This window comes from Micromys minutus (genome assembly GCF_963924665.1).
Source record: "Micromys minutus genome assembly, chromosome: 13".
Taxonomy (NCBI): Eukaryota; Metazoa; Chordata; class Mammalia; order Rodentia; family Muridae; genus Micromys; species Micromys minutus.
In genome coordinates, this window is record NC_137982.1 from 43,247,578 (window position 1) to 43,271,061 (window position 23,484).

The following is a 23,484-nucleotide window of genomic DNA, read 5'->3' on the forward strand; positions in this document are numbered from 1 at the left end:
AAACAAAATTTCCTAAAACAATAAAAAAACAGATTTAGCTCAGGTGCTGCCATCTCTCTGCCTCTGTCTAGAACCCTGGAGGAGGCACTTGGAGGCTCCCTTTCTCTGTTTACTTGGCCACCTCCTTTGCATATTTTCTGTGCTTTTGTGATAATTAATTTGCTTGTACACATTTATTTACTTCTTAGCTCCTTGAGGGAAGATGGTTTTGCTTCTATATTTTTTTCTCCTTTCCTCCTTCCTTTCCCCCTTCCTTCTCTCCCTTCCTTTCTTCATTTTTCTGAGACAGTGTCTCTGTATAGTCCTGGCTGTTCTGAAACTCACCCTGTAGACCAGGCTGGCCTCAACATCACCTACCTCTGCCCTCTGAGCAGTGGGACTGAGGTGTGCTACCACTGCCCAGCTTGCTTCTTACTCATCCTCAGGATCTATGGCAGCTCCATTACTGTCACCTAGTAGGCATTCATGTAGTTCTTTTTGTTGGGTAAGTAAATTGAATAGATCATGCTGAAAAGTTAAAATGTGCCAGGCATGGTTGTGCACACCTTTACTCCCTTTACTCAGGAGGCTGAGGCAGTATGAGTCCAGCCTGGTCTACATAGTCAGTTTCAGGACAGCCAGGACCACTTAGTGAGTGAGGTTCTATCTCAAAGAACAACCAAACAAAATCAAAAGAAAAAAGAGAAAGAAAAATTGAAAGACGCAAGATTGATATTTTTTTTTTGCTTCTGTATGTTTTCTCTCTCCCTCCCTACCTCTCCTCCCCTCCATGAAGTGAAGTGTCAGGGGATGTCAGAGGGCAGTGTTGTAAGTTACAACTGTGTGTAGGTTACAGAGATGGACCTTGGGTCCCCACACTTGGGTGCCATCACTCTTACTCAGCCAACCTGCCAGCCTCCACTTGAAAAGGTTGTTTTTAGTTACGTGTGTGTTTGGGGGAGGGGGTTGTGTACCTGAGAGATGTTGGGTCCCTGCAACTGGAGTTAAAGGAGCTTCTGAACACTGATGTGGTTGCTGGGAAGCCGACACTAGTCTTTTGGACTGCTGAGCAATTCTTCAGATCTTAGTGTCCATATTTTATTTTATTTTATATTTGAGACAGGGTTTCTCTGTGTAGCCTTGGCTGTTTGGAACTCTATAGACCAGGCTGTTCCTCAAGCTCGTAGAGATGCGTCAGCCTTTGCTTCCCAAGTTCTGAGAGGAAAGGTGTTAGCCACCATTGCCCTCCTTTGTCTATTTTTATGTTGACTCTTTTTGAGTAGACTTTCTTTTAAGAGTTGTTTATTTAATTTTTAAAAAGATTTATTTATTTTTATTGTATGGGTATGAGTGTTTGCCTGCATGTATATAAGTTCACTTCATGTGTTCCTAGTTTCTGTGAAGACCAGAAGAGGGTGCTACATCTTCTGAAACGGGAGTTATAAGCAGACATAGCCATGGCTGGCTTTTTAAAAAATATATGTGTGTCTATATTTTTTATTGGTTATTTTATTTATTTACATTTCAAATGTTGTCCCTTATCCCCTTCGCAAACCCCCTATCCCATACCCCTTCTCTCCCTGCTTTTATGAGGGAGCTTTCTTACCTACCCACCCACTCCTGCCTCACGGCCCCAGCATTCCCCTATTGGGTGCATTGAGCCTCCACAGGACCAAGGGTCTTCCCTCTCATTGATGCCATATAAGGCCATCTTCTTCTGCATATGCAGTTGGAGCTGTGGGTCCCTCCATGTGTATTCTATGGTTAGTGGCTTAGTCCCTGGGAGCTCTTGGGGCATAGTCTGGTTGATTGATATTGTGGTTGTTCTTATGAGGTTGCAAACCCTTCAGCTCCTTCAGTCTTTCTCCTAACTCCTTATGGATGCTAAGTATTCAAACACAGGTCATCAAGCTTGAAGAACGGAGCCCCAGTCCTTATATTAAATACATTAATTTAGTCTGAATGAGGATGCAGGCTGACACATGCCAGGTGCCTATGTGCTCCTACCCTCCCTCCCCTTTCATTTTTAAAGATAGGGTTTCAGATATGGTGGCTTCAAAATCATTATATAGCTGAGGATGATCTTGAACTTCCAATTCTCCTGCCCCCTTCCTACAAGTGCTGGGATCACAAGTGTGTTCCTGTATACCCAGCTTTATGTGGTACTGAGAGTTATTCTAAGTGTACTCTGTATAAATATGTTAAGAGCACCTAACTGTTGTATGTTACATACCTGACTTGTGATTTAGGCTTATTAATAATGTTGTTAAAATTCTTCCTTTTTCCCCCTTGTGCTCAGAGCAACATGGTTGTCTGTCAAATTTTCTACATAATTCTCTGAAACTTTGCCTGATGTGCTTTAAGCATGCAATTATTTGTGTGCAAGATTGTAATTACTGGCATTTGTGAAGAGACAAAGAGCCGAGCAGTCGTGGTCTGTAGCTGCTGTAGCTCTGGCGTCTCGGGGTAGACCTGCAGTAGGAGAGGCAGTCTCTTCTCTCTGTTCCTCCTCTTATGAGACTTTTTTGATCTTCAGCTATATTTTCAGCTTTGCTAGAAAACTTATCCTCAAAAAAGATGGCTAGCAATGTTACCAACAAGGCAGATCCTTGATCCATGAATTCCTATGTATTCATTGGGAATCTCAACAGTTTGGTGGTCAAGAAGTTTGATGTGGAGGCCATCTTTTTAAAGTATGGCAAAATTGTTAGTTTCTCTTTGCATAGGGACTTTGCCTTTGTCCAGTGTGGTGATAAAATGAATACTGGAGCCGCTGTAGCTGGAGAGGACGGCAGGATGACCGCCGGCCAGGTTCTCCATGTTAACCTGGCTGCAGAGCAGAAGTGAACAGAGAAGCAGCTGTGAAATGGTCTGCAGTGGAGATGTACAGGAGTTCAAACACCAGCTTGCATGGGACGCCTCCCAAAAGGCAGAAGTGGATTCAATTCCAAGAGTGCACAGCAGGGACCTTCCACCAAGTCTGGAAAGTTGAAAGGTCATGACCTTCAGCCACTAAGGAGCTGACTCAGATAAGATGAAAAGTGGATTCTCTGCTGGAAATCTGCCTGGGAAACATTGAAAAAGAACAAAGCAAACAAGCAGACTTGTCCTTCTCATCCCTAGTAGAGATGAAGAATGAACCGTCTGAAGAAGATTGGTGCCTCTGTGAAGAAAGATGAGAACGGTGAAGATGGGGTCCAAGGCAGGCGCAGATGAGTGCTGGCAGGTCAGGGGTGACCGCTGCAGTCAATCAAGGATGATGAAAGAGAGGCTGAGGAAGGAGATGACTCTTAAGCACATAGTGGACTTAACACGCTTATCCCATTATTCATTACCTAGGCACTCTGAGAGATCAGAGGAACATCTTCACACAATCTCATAGCTCTGCCTCCTTATCCTTCCTGTGCTCATTAATTCCTAACTGCCCTGCGCCTAGTTCCATTTTCACTCCCTGTGATGCTCCTTAGTAGTTTCCTTAAGTCTTACCCCTCTCTGTAAGTTCTGCTTTTATTTTGATACCTCGTTGACTTAACAATAAAAAGATGTATGCTTTAAAAAAAAAAAGATTGTCATTACTGTGTTCCTGGAGTCTTCTTGTTGTTCTGTTCTAGGACACCCAGACAAACTTGTTACTTCTTGTGAGTTATTCTCTTTATTTAAAGACTTCCTAGATCTCAGTAATAGAGGGACCTTATTTTCATGACTGGGCCTAGTGTGAGTTAACACCTTCAGACAGCACACAGCACAGTAGACAAATACTCAAGCTTTATTTCTTAGATTTTGTTCATTTAGTGTGTGTGCACATGCATACACAGGCACACGTTGCCACGGGTGATTGTGTAGCGGTCGGAGGACAACCTTTAGCCGTCAGTTCTCCTCTTTACCGTGTGGGCCAGCAAGTTGGACTTAGGTCTTACGGTCTTCATGGCAAGCACCTTTCCTGGTGAGCCATCTCGACAGCCCACAAGGATGGAAAACTGTGCCCGCAGTGTCGCTGCTCATTGGAGCTCACGTTCTTCTGCTGCCCCAGTACAGTTCCTCATTTTGGAGCTCAAGGATGGGGTGAGAAGGTCACGCTCCTGTCCAGCCTGCTTTCCAGTCATTAGTAGTGAGGACATTTTCTGATTATGGATTTTGTCAAGGGTTAAAATAGAAAATCGCTTTGCTAAAAATTTTATTATGTATTCCTTTCATTTATTTTTTTGTTAGCATTTTTTTGCATTCATTTTCCAAGTTTTGGTTTAGCTTTTTTAAACTAAATTTTATCCAGTAGTAAAGGAAAAGTAATGTGTATTATATAGTGAATAAATATCTGTTTGGCTTTTTAAAGCATTTATGAATAATAATGTATGAAAAAACATAAAATAGAAATTGATGCCTGTAAATTACTATTTAAAACCATAGTTTGTGAGTCTGCCATGTAAATTTGATTTTGCTTTATTTTTACAGTTTAAAACAGAGTGGAAAATTTCCTGGCAATCCCTGGCCTCCTTATAAGAGAAGAACATCACTCCATCCCAGCTATAAAGGGCTCCTGAGGCTTCTCCACTGCAAAACCTTACACATTGTGCTCTTCACTCTGCTTTACAAGGTACAGTAGTGATGGAGTAGAACGACTCACGTGACAGTTTACTTCCAGAATTATCAAATCAAGGAACTTAATGACTACTTATTTGAGGGAACAAAGCAAAGTGTGTTTATAAATGTTTCAGTGTGTGAGGATAAATTATTACATGTATTTGAATTCCAAAATGAAAAATTAGGAAGCAGTTATACTTGTTTGTGATACTCGAGATTGGAGTATTTGTATAACTTCTGTAAAGTGAGAGGTGTTGTGGCTATAGGCACCAGGCCCAGGGAGAATAAGGAGGTAATAGCTGGTCAGTCCCACTACTTGACAGAAGTAAATGTCGCAGTTTGAACCAGTGGCCTTACTTTACAGTGCTTTTCTCTGCTTTGTAACCTGTTAGGAATTTGACAAAGAAGGATTTGAATGTGGGTTCTTAAGACACTTGAAATGTCCTTTATTTTCTCATTACCTAGAATTTGTTTCAATTTGGGGGTGTTCCCTCACAAAACCAACTTATCTCTTTGTGTTCTAAAAGTTGCATAAGATATATTATAAAGAAAGAGTGTGTGAAGAGAGTACACACACTCATATGCACATATGTATAATATATATATATATATATATATATGTATATTCTGGGATTTTTAATGATTTAAACTATATAAGAGATGAAAGATCATTATACCAGTAACATCTATAAAATGATAGGGATAAGTGTTATATAATTAGAAATAAGGAAAATGTACAATTTTTCTTTTTCATTTGAAAAATTGAAAAAACCTAAGCATATTATGTGTACAAATCTCTATTGACTATACAGATAGTCAATATTTTTATTATTTAAATTTTAATTATTTAAAAAAGCATGCATTAATTGGTTAAGTAGATCTTAGTGTTTGTTTTTGCCACATAATGAAACAGTGCCTTTAGATTTCTATCCACTTCTTTTCAATATCTCCTATGGCATTATAAAAGCTAGAAGTTATTTTGGGCTAAGATTTTTAGATTAATGCCTTTTAAAAAGTGCCTTGAAAGATTTATTTTTACCATTTATCAAAAGAATTGTTCAGAAAAAATGATTCAAAGTGCCTCTTTCTTCATTAAAATATGTAGAACACTTTTATATTGGAAAGCAGTTTGTGTTGATTTTGTGGGCAAATGTTACTGAACGCACACCTCAGACAGTGCAGTGTGTCAGTAAATTCTTTGCTGTTGTCGGTTTTTAATGTGAGAGTGGAGATTTAGAGTCAGTAACTAGTTCAAGCGATCAATAATAATTCACGGTAAGGGAAGGAAACTGTACTGACAATCTCTTTGAAGTTACTTTTTCAACTTTTAAAACTTGCTTAATCTAGATGAGTTTTTATCAGAGATGACAGACTAGTGTTTTGTTTCAAATTTTGAATTTGTTTATAATAGCTTTTCTGGCATACTGTTAATTGCCGAGTACTGTCAAGTCCAGCTGCCGTTCCTTGCCATGTGTTATACCAAAGAACATGGTGACACTTCCCAGAAAATGGCTTTATTTCTTTGTTCAGAATCTTTAGCTTTTATTTCTCTCAGTCAGATTTGTAATGCCATTGGATTTCTAGTCAAAGTCTCTTAGGATTTAGCAGCAGTGCTCTGTCAAGAGGAGACAGAAATGGTGGGCATTGCATGGGAGGCTGAGAGCTGTGTGTAGTGATGCCTAGACAGCCGAGGATGGTTTGAGCCTTGCTTTCCCCATAATGTGCGGTTAGAAACTGGGACCTCTGGAGACTCCCACTTCAGATTCCTTCTTAGGCTCTTTCTGCTTGGCACACTCGTGGCACCACCTGCTGACTGTGTGTTGGACATTGCTAGGCACTGTTCTAAGCAAATGCCAGATTCAAAGTAATGCCAATTTCAAATAATCTAGGCTTCTTCTTCATCTTTAGCTATGGGAAAGCTAGGCCAAAGACTGTAGCTACATGCCAAGTAGATATAAACAGCTTTCTAAGAATGAGTTTTTAACAAGAGAGAGTGGAGTTGCCCTCCTACTTGTCAGCTATTAGGAAACAGTCAATGAACGCTTGTCTTTAGTTACAAAGAATTAGCGTTTTCCTCATCGGTTCATTTGGACTGTTGCTGTCAGGCTCAGCTGAACTCACCATCTTTTCAGTCCATTATCAACCCTAAAGCTGACCTGGCTACCTACTGCTGAACCCTTTCTTCCACTTCTCCCTGTTTGGTCACATGGCTTTTTATAATGGGGACGAACAATAGCTCCTGTGCCATCTTGTTCTGAAGTAGTTTAGGTGTCTTGTGATCGCTGGGCTATTACAGCCCTGAACTCCTACATAGAATGAGTAAGGTTTGAGTTGTATGATTTATGAATGAGGTGATGTTTGTAGAATTGTCCTTGTTCCTTTCTTATCATTTAAACCACACATTGACTTACATATTTATATAGATGCACAGACTCAATGAATGCTAACATTTCCTGTTGTGTTCTGCTAGTCAACTGCAGTTGCATTTAAATGAGTGTTCTTGTTAAATTTGGCTTCCTTGTGTTCAGGAAACTATTAGAAGATTAGGATGGACAGTATCTGTGGTAAATTATTAAAGACTGCTACATTTAATATTAGTAACGTGTGAACTGTTTAATGTGGCACTCTTTTAGGAAGTCTTCAAGCTTCTATTCCAGATACTGCATAATGCTGTTATGGTGGTTAAGCCCGTCCTGTTCTTGCTGAGGACCTGAGTTCAGTTTTCAGCCACCTCATTGTACATTTCACAACCATCTCTAACCCCAGCTCCAGGGGATTCAGTATATAACTCTGGTCTGTGAGAATATCTGCAGTGCACACACACATAAATACACATACACATAAGTAAAAAAGAAATCTAATAAGAGTTCTACATAATTTTCAAAGGAAACCTAGAGTTTGTTTTCACTAAGATTTGCATTTACATATTGATTTATATATCTGATAATTATCTGATAATGATTTTTACTTGAAATAGAATGCTTTTGGATCTTTAAATAAAATATATTTTGTGAGAAAATATTTATGAGTTTTTATTTTTTTTAAAGATTCTGATGGATCATCAAAATCTGTCTGAACACGTGCTCTGCATGGTGTTGTACCTGATTGAATTAGGCCTGGAAAACTCTGCTGAGGATGACTCTGAGGAAGAGGTAAGCACTGCCTCTTGTCACTGTCAGTTCTGGGCAGTTCTTTCTAAGTATAGTTTTGGATTTGGTGGTTTTGTTTTGTTATTTCAATACAGGGTTTCTCTGGAACTCACTCTGTAGTCCAGGCTGGTCTCAAACTCAAAGACCCACCTCCTTCTACCTCCTGAGTGCTGGGACTAAATATGTGCACTACTGTTTTTTTTATATATATTGGCATTTGCCTGCATGTTTCTCTGTACAGCATTAATAAGCCTTTGGAGGCTAGAAGTGGGCATCAGATTCCCTGGACCTGGAGTTACAGATGTTTGTTTGTGAGCTGCCAAGTGAGTGCTGGAAACTGGTCCTTAGTCCTCTGGAGGAGCAGACTGTGCTCTTAACCACCGAGCAATCTTTCCAGCACCTATTTTAGATTATAAAAAAAAGATTATACATATCCATTACAGATAGATGGTTGTGAGCCACCATGTGGTTGCTGGGAATTGAATGCAGGACCTCAGGAAGAGCTGTCTGTGCTCTTAACCACTGAGCCATCTCTCCAGCTCTCTATTTTAGATTTTTAATTCTTAAACCTAAAGAACTGATAAGGTCCTACACATTAATTTATCTAGTGTGTATGGATGTGCACCATGATGCACATGTTCAGTAGAGGACAACTTGCAGGCGTTGTTTCTTTCCTTCTACCATATGGGACCCGGGGATTTAACTCATCTTGTAAGGATTGACAAATGGTGAACCTGCCGAGCCAACTCTCTGACCTAAGAAGACTTTAGTTTTAAAATACACAAGGTCCTTTGAAACTTTTTTTGACACTTATGGAACTACTTTATGCATAAAAGTGTTGAAATTTACCATTTAAATGAAAAAAGTTAAAGCAGTTTATGTATTTTTGGTGTTTTAGTGGAAACACAAAATATGGCTTCTGAGGAGTATATGCATGATTGAGCACTTACTTTCTGCCATTAGTTAATTAATTATTATCCATTTATTCATTTCCACATGTTTTAGGTATCAATGGGTGGACCTGAACGTTGTCATGACAGTTGGTTCCCTGGCAGTAATTTGGTATCAAACATGCGGCACTTTATAAATTATGTTAGAGTGCGGGTCCCAGAGACTGCTCCCGAGCTGAAAAGGGATTCTCTTGCCAGCACGAGCGCTGATGGTTTGAGCTCTTTACAAGTAAGTTTAAGAGTGAGGGAGGTGAGAGGGGAAGGTTTATGTTATACTGAGATATTGCTTAGATAACCTACAGCACTCAGAAGAAAACACTGTTGGGGAGCTTGAGAGTGTCATTTATTTCTTGCCATGTCTGTGCACTGTTGCTTTAACCAGTTTTTTCCCTTCAACCTGCTAGAATTCCCGACGGCCTAAAGTTCTTCAAAGAGAGGTAGATGTGTATGGTATTTGCATTAACTAGCAACATGGCTAATTGGAAATGAGGAGAAAAAAAAATACTGAAGTATTTGTGTGTGTTTGTGTGTGATTAATACAATTAAATTGGAAAGATTTCTTGAAATTAGTTTTTTTTTACTTTTAATAAAGTCATTTATATTTAATTTTAAATAAATTTATGTTACTGATGAAAAATGCAGAGTGCTTAGTAGTAAAAGTTTATTTTAGTGATAAAAGTGTTCTGGACCAGTTACAGGCGGCCTGCTTGTATCCACTTACCTAAGCATTGCGGTTGTCCTATTAACATCCTAAAAATGACTTGACTGTTTTCTAAATCAAAACCAGTGTAATTGCTGGCAGCGTGTTCATTAAAATATCTTTTTTCTTTTGCTTCTGTGGCAATTAACTAATGAAACAGGCCCATAACTACTTGAACTTTGTATGTTGTGTTTTGGGATTCAATGTGAAAACCAGCTCTTTGCATGGCACTTAATTAATCTTTAAAATAAAGTGAAAAGTGTAGTTGGAGAGAAGGCTCAGCAGTTAAGAACACTGTCGTCCCTTTCAGGGGATCTGGGTTCAATCCTCAACACCCACATGGCAGCTCACAATGCTCACAACTGTCTGTAACTCCAGTCCCAAGCACCGGACATGCACATGATGCACAGACATATATGTGGCCAAAACACAAAAATAAAATTTAAAAAGGGAAAGTATTAAGATGACATGCCAGATAAATAGGTAGTTTATTATATGTATTTATTATTTATTATTATTTATTATAGGTGTCATGAGAATAGAGAGAGCTGAATTAGATATTTCCTGTAGTCAAGTCTATTTGTTAGAATTTTTCTTGCATTTGACATATTTTTGTTGTGAACACTATAAAGGATTTTACTTAAAAACTTGGAACCTCTATCAAAGGCTCTTTAGATTCTAGTGTTATAGAGTACTTTAAAAACATTGAATGTTAAAATACTGTAATTTGACTTACAAAAGCATCCTTTTTAATGCTCATTTTAGAAAGATGAGATCCATTAAACTGATTCATATTTTAATTAAAAATTGATTTATAAGAGGCCTGATGTGTTTGCTTTAGCAAAAAGACTGTTTAGAAGACAGATTATTTGAGAAGAGCACTTGACTAAAAATGTCTGCTCAAATAACATATGGTGATGTGCCTACCGTGTGAAGCAAATTAATTTAGTCTTTACATTTTATCCTTACATTTCAGTTTTAAAAGTTGAAATCTTTATAATTTTCACTTTGAAGTTTCTTAAAAGTGAAACTAATATTTACTATAGATTTACTGTTTAAAAAAAAGAAGAAAGATGCAATTTTTTTCTATGTGGAAGTTATAGCATCCCATAAGTTGATGGAGTCTATGTAGTGTTTTGATGAGTGGTATATGATGCAGCAGCTTTCTTTAAATTGAAGCTTAGTTTATGTGTTTTATCTTTATTTTTTGTTGTTTTGTAATGTGACTGCAGGTTTGGCATAAGCTCTGCTTGTTTTCTGTGGAGCATAGGCTCAGGTAGTAACAGGGGCAACGGCAGTGTCCTTCTGTCTCTTAGCACTGTCCCCATAGTGGTCATGCATCTATTTGAGAACGAAGAAGGAAACGGTGTGTCTGCTGGAGAGATGTTTGGATGAGAGCATTAAGCATTCCCTTTGGAAAAGTTCAGTGGTACGTTTTAGGACTGGTCACTGACTAACTTTGTCTCTCTGCCGTTCTTGTTTTACTGGTAGAACTCTGGCACAGCTCAAGTTTTCAGCTTAGTAGCAGAGCGTAGAAAGAAATTTCAGGAGATCATCAATCGAAACAACAGTGAAGCAAATCAGGTGGTTCGGCCCAAGACTCCCAGTAAATGGTCAGCTCCTGGTTCAGCTCCCCAGTTAACCACAGCCATTTTGGAAATTAAGGAAAGCATATTGTCTTTGCTAATAAAACTTCACCACAAACTCTCAGGAAAACAGAACTCTTACTATCCTCCATGGTTTGATGACATAGAAGTTCTAATACAACCAGAAATCCCAAAGTACAGTCATGGAGACGGTATAACCGCTGTAGAAAGGATTCTACTGAAAGCTGCAGTGCAAAGCAGAATGAACAAGCGCATCATTGAAGAGATATGCAAAAAAGTGACCCCTCCCGTGCCACCCAAAAAGATCACCACAGCAGAGAAGAAAACTCTGGACAAGGAGGAAAGGTATTGCCATTTTTAGTGTTTCTAATATTACAGAGCAGTTTGATTTGGCTTTTCTCTTCTTCGGTTGTTCAGGGCTGTGGCCTGGTTATTCAGTTACAGCAGCCATGGTTGCTTACTTTGCAAGGTAATTGATTGGCCATAGCCAGTGCTTGTGCGGGCGGGATAAGGATAAACAGACACACATTGCTGACCGCAATGTGAAATTACCATTGAAAGTTGGAAACTTCTTAGAAACATTGCTAGTACTATTCCTATTGTGGTACCTGAGAATTCTCTTGCTGTTAAAAAAGGAGGTTTAACTTAACTTTAAATATCAAATATAGTTTTTCGGATATTTCTTTTTTTACAAAAACATTTATTTATTATGTATGTGCATGCACTTGTGCTTGTATGCATGTTAGCACATATGCCACCTCGGGCAGATGGAGGTCAGAAGGCCACTTTTGGAAGTCTGTTCTGTCCTGGGATTTGAACTCAGGTCATCAAGCTTAATATTAATAGCAAGTATCTTTCCTGTCTGGCCATCTCACTAGCCATTTAATATTTCTTAAAATAGAAATCCAACTAATTACTATATGATTGTCAATTAATAGAGAAAGCAGTGTTTCTTAAAATTTTTTTTTGCCAATATCTGTTTTCTAATATCTTAAAGTCAACATTTTTAATTAGCTTTTTTCAATTTATGCGTGTTTTGCCTGCATATATATGCACACATGCATGCATGCATGCACATGTGCTTATATGCATGTTAACACATGTGCCAGTGTGTGCATATGGAGGTTAGAGGACCACTTTTGGAAGTCTGTTTTGCCTTTTCAGCTTGTGGGTCCTGGGATGTGTGTGTGTGTGTGTGTGTGTGTGTGTGTGTGTGTGTGTGTGTGTGTGTGTGTTCGTGTCCCAGAATCCACAGGATCCCAGGATTATATATAATCTCCCATGGTTACCACTTCCCAAGGAGTGTTGGTACCTGCAGTGGGCTGGACTACCTATGTCAGTAACAATCAAGACGCTTTCCCCACAAATAGGCCTACAGGTCAGTTAGTTGATCTGGGCAGTCCCTGAACTGAGACTTAGTCTCAGGTGACTGGAAGCTTGGTAAAGTTGATAATTAAAACTTATGAGTACAGGTGGCACTAATGATGATATAAGGACAGAGGAAAATCTGTCACTCTTGTTTGGTGTTCTGAGTTCACATAATTTTGGCAGTCCCATGTAATTTGCTAATTATGAAGGAGATCATCCTGGGTTAACTATATGAAAAGCCATTTTAGCCACATATGTGGTTGTGGAAGAAAAAATTGTATTTAGAGACAAAGGAAGTGCGCAGGCTACAGAGGTGGCAGACTGGGTAAGCACACTGTACAAGCAGGAAAGCTGAGTGTCCAACGCCTGTCAGATCCGGGCATGGCCGTTCCTGCCTGTGGTCCCCTTGGAAGCTCACTGACAGGACTATCTAGCAGAGACAGTGAGCTGCTGCTTCATTGAGTGCCCAGTGCCAAGGGAATAAGGTGACAGTGATAGAGCAAGTCCCCATGCTGCCACCCACACCTGCATGTATGTGTAGTCAAAAGTCACCAAAGTCAAAAGCACAAGCAACCCACAGAAAACCCACAAAGGGGACAAATAAAATAATAGTAGCATTCTTATTTTTTTTTACAGTATTGTACTTTATGAATAGGAATTCTAAAGAACTAACATGTAATTAAAATGGCATTTAAATTTAATGCATCTACTAATAAAATGAAAATTTGAAAATGAGTTGACTTCTGCTACTTTCCTTAAATTGGAGGTATTTTCTACTGATTATATACTAGGCTGTTCTGTTTTAAGAAGGCAAACATGCAGTGAATCAAAGTTGAAGAGTATTTTGTAATTATTGCTAATAATAGGTATGACACTAGAAGACATAGTCCTGGTAATGTAATGCTGTAGGAATTGGGGGTGTAGCACTCACACTGAGCACCCAGGAGTTAAGTCCCAGCACTACAACAAAGGGAAAATAAAAAAAAAGAAAAAAGATAGACATTCTCTCTCTCTCTCTCTCTCTCTCTCTCTCTCTCTCTCTCTCTCTCTCTCTCTCTCTGTGTGTGTGTGTGTGTGTTTGTGTCTGTCTGTCTCTCTCTCTCACACACACACACGGGGGTGGGAGAGAGAGAGAGAGAGAGAAGGGAGGGAGAGAGAAGGAAGGCAAAAAGACTTCTTTTATCAGTGATGATATTGATGAACATTTGGAACTAATTCTATAGCAACTAGGGGATTGGGATGAATTTGGGCCTTGCTGTGTCTCTTCTGTTTTGGATTAAGTTTTCCGATTACAAAAGATAGTGTATAAACTCTTAGTATTGGCAGTTCTCACCTATAAAAACCTTGACATCCTTCCCATAATACACTGATTCCATAGAAAACACAAAAGTATGAATGGGAGTTGCCTCAGGGTTTCTCTTTTAAGATTTATTTATTATATATAAGTACACTGTGGCTGTCTTGAGACACACCAGAAGAGGGCATCAGACCCCATTACAGATGGTTGTGAGCCATCATGTGGTTGCTGGGATTTGAACTCAGGACCTCTGGAAGAGCAGTCAGTGCTCTTAACTACTGAGCCATCTCTCCAGCCTGCCTCAGGGTTTCTATTGCTGTAGCAAAAAAGCTCCGTGACCAAAAGCAAGGTGGGAAGAAAAGGGTTTAGTTGGCCGACACTTCCATATTGCTGTTCATCACTAAAGGAAGTCAGTGCAGGAACTCACACAGGTGAGGAACCTAGAATCAGGAGCTGATGCAGAAGCTGTGGCAGAATGCTGCTTACTGGTTAGTTTCCTGTGATTTACTCAGCCTGTTTTCATATGGAACCCAAACCCACCAGTCCGCTCCAACCCGCAGGACAGTCAGCGGGAACGCGGGATCACCTAGGAGAGAATGGGGGAACAAGAGGGGCGAAGAAGGTCAGCAAGTCAAGTGGTCTGATCAAGCTGACAAATTTTTATTTTTTCATAGTTTTATAGTTTTATACAGGTGGTAGAAGGAAATAAGGCGTGGGAAAGTAAGGTGTGGAACTAAGGGAACTTTCCAGTTAAAGGATTTCTCACAATACCCTTTGTGAAGAATTACTTGAGGAGGGGGATGACCTAGGTGCAGGAGGGAATGTTCTGCCAAGCAGGATCCATTGTCTGCGTGACCGTTCTACTCGGCTAGCTACCTGACCAAAGTGAGATCACCTAATTTCTGGGAAAAGGCCTTTACTGTGGGAAACAGAAACCTGAATCTTCAGAGCTTAGTCAGTGGTGACAAGAGAGACCACATCCACATGGATTGATCAAAGCTTCTATTAAAACATTTCCGCATTACTCTTGGAGTGCTTTAAGAATCCACCTAATGCATTTATATATATTTCTTGCTGATGGCATTTCTTCTTTGAGCATATACTTAAATTTTTTTGAGCTTTATTTTAAAGTAACCTTAAATGTAGAGAAATGGTTTAGGAACCCTGTTAGGTTTCTGAGTAGGTTGCTGGTGTGTTGCCCTCCACACTGTGTTCCTTTGGTATGTAGTTCCTAGAAGTGAAGGCTTTTTCTTATATAATCACAGCAGAACTATAAGATTATGTAAAATTAAGGAGTTAATCTTATTTAAGTATGATTAGATTATAAGATCCCATGTTTAAATAGTTGTTCAAGGTTTATCATCAAAGAAAAATCCAGTGTACAATTGCTTATTGAATTGAATTGTTGTTATCTTTTTGGTTTCTTTCAATGTGGAAAAGTTTTATCAATGTTTCTATTATCTGAAGAAGGGTCAGGACAGTGGTGGCATTGTAGACTTCCTCACGGGGCCTTGTCTGCTGCCTGGCAGGCACATCAGTGAGCCCGCAGCTTCTGTCAGGTTACTTGGTCTCTTAGTGTTTTCACAGCCGTCAGGGTTGTTGGCCAGACTGCTGTGTTGTCCTTTTACCTTACTCCCTTAGCAACTGCTGTATTTTGAGACTCTGCAATTTTCTTTTTATCACCTTTGAGGGGACTATTTTATTTAGTCACAGATTCATGAAGTTTCTGTTTTACTTTATGATTTATCATCTATCTGATATGTTTAGTATTCATTCTGATGATTAAATGTTCTAGGCTTAGCCACCAAAGAGTTTCTTAGTGCTAAGATCTTCATCTCTTTTGGTCAGTTTCTTCTCATTTATTGAACATGCTACCCTGTGTAGGTAGAGAGGTGTTCCCAGGCTCCTCTTGCCCTTGAAGCCAGCCATTTCCCATGGCGTTCTGGTTACTGTTATTAGAGAATGGGATTTAGAAACTATAATCCTTAAACTTTTTCTAATGAAGTATAGCTATTTTAGGTCCTCTTAGTGAGTAGAACTGGAAAAAAAAAATGTGTCTCTGTGTTAGGAGTTGAAGAAACAAAAGACATTTTTTTTGTACCTGTCCTTAATGTATTCAAAACTATGAGTTTAAGTTGATGCTGTTCTTCAATATCCTGACTGTAGCTTCCCCTCCTCCAAGCTCTCTCCCACCACTAGTTTCTTTTCAGAAAAGGGCAGGCCTCCCATGGATATCAACCAGCCATGGCTTATCAAGTTGCAGTAAGACTAGGCACACCTTCTATTATCAAGAAGAGACAAAGCAACCCAGTAGGGGTAAAGGGTCCCAAAGGTAGACAACAGAGTGAGAGATAGCCTTTGTTCCCACTGTTCAGAGTCCCACATGAAGACCAGGCTACATGATTGTAACATATGTGCAGAGGGTCTAGGTCAGTCCTATGCAGGTTCCTTGGTTATTGTCAGTTCAGTTTCTGTGAACCCCTGCGAGCCCAGGTTGGTTGATTCAGGGAGTTTTCTTGAGGTACCCTTCACGGCTCTCGCTCCTACAATTCTTCTCCTCTTCTGCTGGATTCCCCAAGCTCCACCTACTGTTTGACTGTGCGTCTCTGTATCTGTTCCCACCAATTGCTGGGTGTTTTTCCTGCACATAACCAATTTCTTGTACTGTTTAACCATAAAATACTCTCTTGTGCTAGACTGTTTACTTCTGGTAATGAGAGCCTTCCTTCATGTTCAGGAAGGCATGGGTGGATAAAGACATATTTTTTTTGAAATGATCAGTGTCATAGAGAATTAAATTTGAATAAGATGAATGATTAACCCAGATACTATTTTGGCTCAAAAACAATGCAAAAGAGATAGAAGACAACAAAGCACGTTTTCTTATATGACTCTTAAATCACCTACAAAGTAAGTAAAAGTCTTTTGAAAAATTATTGGCAAACTGTGACTTTTCAAGTGCCACAGTTCTTTCTCTGGTGTTCTTAATTTCCTCCATTGGTTTGATGTGCAAGGATTCTCAAACTGCTATTAGCACTTGAGCTTTCAAGTTCTAGATGTTACAACTTTTCTTCATTTAGATGAACAGAAAACTATTAGGTTCCCATAGAAATGACTATACATAAAGTCACTTTAGCATGATGTGTGACTGACTTCATAGTCTTAGCTGTAGATTGGTATCAGAAGGCTGCGAGCTGTATATTGTATACTGTGCACTTTGTATCACAGGCTGTAATCTGCATCTAGTTACGGTTATGCAAACTTAAATAGTCTGTCTGACTAATACCTGTTTCTTTCTTCTCCTTGTTGACAAAATTATTGTTCTAACTACCTTATTAGAAGTATAATTTCATGGTAGTGGTATTGTTTCTGTAATACAATCAGGGGAAGCCCATGTCTTTACAATTTCCTTTTGCTTTTGTATTCTTATGTACAATTCTATATTACTGATTTATTTTCATTTCTTGCCAACAGTCTTAAAATATTCTTTGGAGGTAGACGGGTTATAAGTGCTAAAAGAATCATGAAACAGTCCAAAGGAATAATTCTTTAGATTTAGAATGCTTTTTATTCTTTTCTAATTTCAGATTAATTTTCTAATTTCTAACTCACTTCTTTTACTTCAGCAAAATAATTTAACCTAGAAATGAGCTTAGAAGAAGCTGAGAAATTTACTGGTTTCTGCTCCTGCTATTAGGAGACAGTCTTAGGATAGCAATAAGTGGTTAACCATAGGTTTTTTTGTTTTGTTTTGTTTTTTTTTTTTAAATAGAACCTCTTTAACTGTCCCGTTCTGACAGGACTATTTAGAAGTCTCTGTTTAGATCTGTTTTCCATTTTAAAATTAGATTTGAATTTTTGATACTCATGTAGTTTCTTGACTTCTTCATATATGTTTTGGATATTAGTCCCCTTATCAGATGTGGAGTTGGTAAAATAATCTTTTCGCATTCTATAGCCTGCCATCTTGTCCTATTGATGATGTTCTTTGCCTTGCAGAAGCTTTTCAACTTTATGATGTCCCTTTTACTAATTGTTGTTCTTAGTGCCTGCTCTATCAGAAAGTCATCTCCTGTACCTTCAAGGCTATTCCCCACTCTGTCTTCTATCAGGGTCAGTGTATCTGGGTTTATGTTGAGGTCTTTGATCTACTTGACTTTGGTGTAGGGTGATAAACATGGATCGATTTACCTTCTTCTACAGCAAGACATTCATTTTGACCAGCACCATTTGTTGAAGATGTGAACTTTTTTCCAGTGTGTGTTTCTGGTTTCTTTATCAAAACTCAGGTGTTCATTTGTGTGTAGATTTATGTCTGGGGTCTTCAATTTGATTCCACCAATCAATATTTCTCTCTTTATGCCAGTACCATGCGTTTTTATTACCATAGCTTTGTAGTACAGCTTGAAGTTTGGAATAATAAGACATTCAACAATTCTTTTATTGTTCATGATTGTTTTATCTATTCTGGGCTTTTTTTGTTTTTACATATGAAGTCGAGAATTGTTCCTTCACAGCCTGTAAAGAATTGTGTTGGGATTTTGATAGGGATTATATTGATCTGTAGATTGCTTTCAGTAGGGCAGCCATTTTTACTGTTATCCTACTGATTGATGGGCATGGGAGATCTTTCCATCTTCTGATATCTTCTTCAACTTCTTTCTTGAAAGACTTGAAGGTTTTTTTTTTTTTTTTTTAAATCATAAAACATGATATATGACTTCATAGTGCTTCACAAGATTGGTTAGAGTTACCACAGGATATTTTATACCATTTGAAACTACTATGAAAGGTGCTGTTTTCCTGATTTCTTTTTCAATTCATTTGTGATTTACATATTAGGGAGATTACTTACTTATTTATTTAGTTAATCTTGTATCCAGCCATTTTGCTAAAATTAGGAATACCCGGTGGAGGATTTAGGATTTTTAAAAAAAATCTATCTTATTGTTTCATCCTTTAAAGTAGATACTGGGTTTTATTTTTACTTATACAGACAGTAGGTTTGAAGCCATTTGGAAGGGATAGAATCAGATCAGGAACATTCAAATCTTGCATGAAATTTAGTAGAATAATATAGGAAACAGATCATTCTTGATTTTGTGGCCATATTTACATCATATGATCCTGAAGGACAGTTTTGAGAATACATCATGTACTTATAATTGTATTTCTCTTTAGGCGACAAAAGGCTAGAGAAAGGCAGCAGAAATTGCTCGCGGAGTTTGCCTCACGACAGAAAAGCTTTATGGAAACTGCAATGGATGTTGGTAAGTTAAAAATTTTAGTTTGAAACTCTTACAATTAGTTATGATTTATAGTGATAATTTATTCTGAATATTTACTAGTTTAAATAGTATAGACAATTTGCTGTCTTTATTTAAACAGTAGAGTAATGGAACAATTAGATTAGTGGTTTAATGATTGTGTGTGCACATGGGTACAGGTGTGCCCATGTTACAGTGTGTGTGGAGGTAATAGGACAACTTTGTCAAACAGTTCTTTCCTTCTATCATGTGGGTTCTGGGGCTGGAGCTCAGGTAGTCAGGTTGGAGGCAAGCGTCCTTGCCTTCGGAACTATACTGCCTGCCTGAGATGAGATGATTATGACAGCCATTTTGTGTTGAGCACAGGCCATTGTTAAGGAGACTTGGTTCTCTAGAAACCTGCCCCTCACATATATCACATCTGTCAGCAGATATTTGATTGCTCATTTTGAAGGTCTTTTCTGAAGTTATCCTAAGTCCTTGTAGTGATTTTTAAAATACTTTAAAATATGATGATTAATTAATTAAATGTAATGATTAATATAATGATTTAAAAATATTTTAAAATATTTTTGAGTGCCATCATATTGATATTTCTAAAAATCAGGTTCACTTTTTAATTTAGTTCATATTGGTACTAAAATTTTTATAATGAGAAGGATTACAATTTTTCTATGGCATAGCAGAGCTATAAACAGACTATTTAAATTTTTTTTCTCTTCCTTTTTTTTCTCTATAATAGCTCTTCTTTCAGATTATCATCTTTTAAGTTTAGCATTTTCTGCATATATGAGAAAATACCTGATACTTTCCTTCCTGTGTCTGCTGTGCCTTGCTATTAATTTATTGTTAGTGATCCATTACCAGATCATTGTTATTTTCTGTAATAGTCCTGCTTTATTGATACATAATATGAGGATATATAGTGATATCCTTATATAAACCTTGATGACTATTACTTGAGAGATATTACTGAAATCTATTTTAGTAATTAGGAACCATGGTTTCCCTATTATTCTAGGTTATGCTACTACTGAGTTTTAAAGAGTTGCCACCTTACCAGTTTTCTCTCTTCAGAACCTCAGGGTGAATTAAAACAAATGACCTATTTGTTCCTTAACATGTAATTAAAATTTTCCCTTACACAGTTTTTAAAAAAGATATTCTATTTGTGTACATGAGTGTTGTATCTGCATGTGTGCCTACATGACAGAAGTGGGCATCAGATCCCAGTACAGATGGTCATGTGGTTACTGGGAACTGAACTCAGGACCTCTGGAAGAGCACCCAGTGCTCTTAATCTGTGAGACATCTCTCTAGCTCTTTGTTGTTACAACAGCAAAATACTGAATCATGCATTACTTAAAGTTGTTTTAATCAACTTCACACTTTTGGTCTTTCCTAGAACTGACATTTTACTTGAACAATAGACTCAGTTGTATTATGATACAGTTATTTAACTTAAAAAGCATTTGAAGTAGATGTTTGCGGAGTGCATACTGAAGAGGGACATTTCTTCTAAGAGTTACAGCTTTCCCCACAGATTCTCCTGAGAACGATGTTCCTATGGAGGTCACCACAGCAGAGCCGCAAGTCTCCGAGGCTGTGTATGACTGTGTTATTTGTGGACAGAGTGGTCCTTCTTCTGAAGACAGACCTACAGGACTGGTTGTACTGTTACAAGCATCATCAGGTGAATTCAAAGAAGCTTTGTGATAGAAACATTTTAGAGAATGGCATCTATCACAGATACCTGTATGTTAAATGGGAGCTCATATGAGAGTTTAGTTTTCTCCTTAACTGTTCTAAAATCTATAAGCCTCATAGGTCTGTCAGTGTTGTCCATTTAAATATTGTAATTATATGGTCTGTCATAGCTTCCAGTTCTGCTTCAGTGTCTTGGGTTCTTGCAATAGCAGAAGTAGTTCCTGACACACACGTAGATTGCTGTTTGCCAGTGTGTCTTTTATAAGATTTTAAGAATTTATCTGGATGTTGTCCATTTTTTCCCCATTCTGAGGTATTTTGAAGTAGTACTAGTTCTTAGATGATCTTGTCTTGTTGGATTTAGTCCTTCCTCAACAGGATGTATAAAAAATGAGGTCTGTAAAGAGCTGCATATCTAGATTTTAAACCAACTATCAGTATATTCTTAAGTAAACATGCAGGCATTTATTTACATTAAAACACAGGCAAAGGTGGAGGATGGACTGGGATAGAGGTTTATATGTTATATTGAGATGAAGTAGATATTAATTCAAAATTCACTTTTACAAAGTGAAGATGTTAATCCCATTCTTCAGGTAGTCACAAAAACAACCTCCTCAGCAAGAAAATAATAAAAATCCACATTAAAGAAGTGGGAAGGGACTCAAAGTCCCACACTAGAAAATTGAATTCTGAATGAGAGTAGTAATGAATGAAGGAACAAATAGCAAACAGATAGCAGAATAGCAGAAGTAAGTTCTTTGTTAGTAATCATTCGGAATACAGCAAACTGAAGTTTCCAGTTAGACGACAGAGATTGATAGAGTGAATTTTAAAAATGACCGTACTGCAGGCTATGGATAGAAATTCACTTTCGGGTTGGAGAGAGATGGCTTAGTGGTTAAGACCGTTGGCTGCCCATCCATAGGGCCCAGGTCGGATTCTCAGCACCCACATAGCAGCTCACAACTGTCTGCTACTACAGTTGTAGAGAATTCAACACCCTTACCCAGGCATACATGCAGGCAAGTACCCAGTACACATGAAATGAAATTAGTTTTTTAAAAAGAGAAATTCACGTTAGACTTAAAGACAAGTAGATTGAAGGTGAAAGGCTTGAGCTCAGGATACAGCTCAGTCGGTAGAATACTTGTTACAAGCACAGAACTTTGAGTTGGATGTATAATTAGGGGGCAGTGGTTTATGCCTATAATCTCTGTATTCAGGAGGTATGGAGGCAGAAAGATTAGAATCTCTGTCAACAAAGAAAAGTACAGGAAAGTGAATTCTCTTGAATATTAAAAGAATTAATACCAAGCCTTCTGAAATATCCAAAATAAAGAGGAAGGACCATTTTCACACTTACCATGTGAGGCTAGTATTCCCTCCATATATAAGCACTAGAGTGCATTACCAAGTGTAGATGCAAAAACCCTCATCAGAATTGTATTGAATGCATTAGGTGGTGTATTTAGGATTGGACAGTGTGCTGTTTTAGCTGTGAGCGTCCTCTTTGTTCTCTGCTTTATTTCCACAGCTACTCTGTCTCTCCAAAGCCAGGTGTGCATGTTCACCTCTTCCCTTCCTTAGAGTAGCTCTTCAATGCAAGTGCAGTTTTTCAAAGTACCATTTTTATTTCAATGATACATTAAAAAACACATGAATTGTGGTGCAGTGTAGTTTTAGAATGTATATGCACCATGTGATATGATGTGTCTGTGTTTGTAATCTTTTTGGGTTTTGATGTCTTATACTTAAAATATTATAGCATTAGTTTTTTCTCCTTCTGCCATATTTATGTCTGTCTCTCAGTTTTTACTCCATGTTTTGTGTCTTCAGGAAATCAAATACCTTCTACCAGTTGTACATTTGATACTTTGTATTCTCAGAAAACACATGCATATGTAGGTGCAAAGCATAAACATCCTTTTTCAGAAGAAAATCTGGGATACCCTCTTGTATAATAACAGCACGATTATCATAATCACTAAATTTAATCTTAATATTATATATTATGTTTATGTTCAAATTTTCCCAGTAATCTAAACTTTTGTGTTTTGCTTATCTAATAATTGTAATGTTTGACACATGTCAGTGTTGTAGAGTATGTGCAGCTAACTGACATACTTTCACCTCACCTATCTGCCATTTTTTGTGGTAGGAACCAGTAGTATCTTTTATAGCATATATTTCTTCTCTTGGCTTAGATGTCATTTGTGTGGCTTCCTTTAATTTAGAACAGTCTCTCAAGGTTGGGTGTTCCATAGACTGAACATGTAGATTCGTTTGATGATTCTCTTATTTCAAAGTTCAGAGTAAATATTTTGGAGAAGGGTATTGAACAGTATGTTTCTTCTGATGGCATCGCTTTAGGAGGAGCCCATGTCAGAGTGTGTTCTAGGTGATACCTTGTGGTGTTGGTAACCCATAAGGTTAAATACTTTGGCCTTTATAGTTTACCAGATTGTTTTCCCTGAGTCGGTGAACATAACATCTGACACTTGCATCATGCTTTCTGATACTAACTTTCTTTAATTTGTCCTGCTTCTCTTCCTTTGTTCCTTATAAGCTACACCTCAGTGGTGGGACACTTGTCTTTGTCACCCATGCAGTTCTCCAGCCGTGGGCTCACTGCTCTCCCAGCAGCACTGAGCCTCTTTCTGAGATACAGCATGTTTACAAACGAAGTAACTTGACGTGGAACAGGCATAGTTTCTAGGGTCGTTAGTAACAGACTTAGGAAATCATCTACCATGGATTCATACTTACATATTTTATTATTATCCTTGTGATGTAAGGGTCTCACTTCATAGCCCTGACTGGCCTGGAACTCACAGAGATCTTGCCTCTACTTCTCAAGTGCCAGATTAAAGGAAAGTGCC

General features: G+C 38.2%; 1 protein-coding gene across 5 annotated transcripts in view; it reads left to right on the forward strand.

Annotated features, from left to right (window-relative positions):
* Positions 1 to 23,484, forward strand: part of UBR3 (ubiquitin protein ligase E3 component n-recognin 3) — a 130,227-nt gene that overhangs the window by 64,390 nt on the left and 42,353 nt on the right. For 3 of the 5 annotated variants that reach the window (XM_080927996.1, XM_080927998.1, XM_080927997.1), the window contains exons 20-26: positions 4,429 to 4,570; positions 7,605 to 7,709; positions 8,712 to 8,885; positions 9,061 to 9,093; positions 10,848 to 11,308; positions 18,810 to 18,898; positions 20,439 to 20,588. In XM_080927996.1, coding sequence (XP_080784122.1) covers positions 4,429 to 4,570; positions 7,605 to 7,709; positions 8,712 to 8,885; positions 9,061 to 9,093; positions 10,848 to 11,308; positions 18,810 to 18,898; positions 20,439 to 20,588 — 1,154 coding nt within the window. The remainder of the gene's footprint in view (positions 1 to 4,428; positions 4,571 to 7,604; positions 7,710 to 8,711; positions 8,886 to 9,060; positions 9,094 to 10,847; positions 11,309 to 18,809; positions 18,899 to 20,438; positions 20,589 to 23,484) is intronic. The other 2 variants (XM_080927999.1, XM_080928000.1) reach the window with 1 other exon arrangement.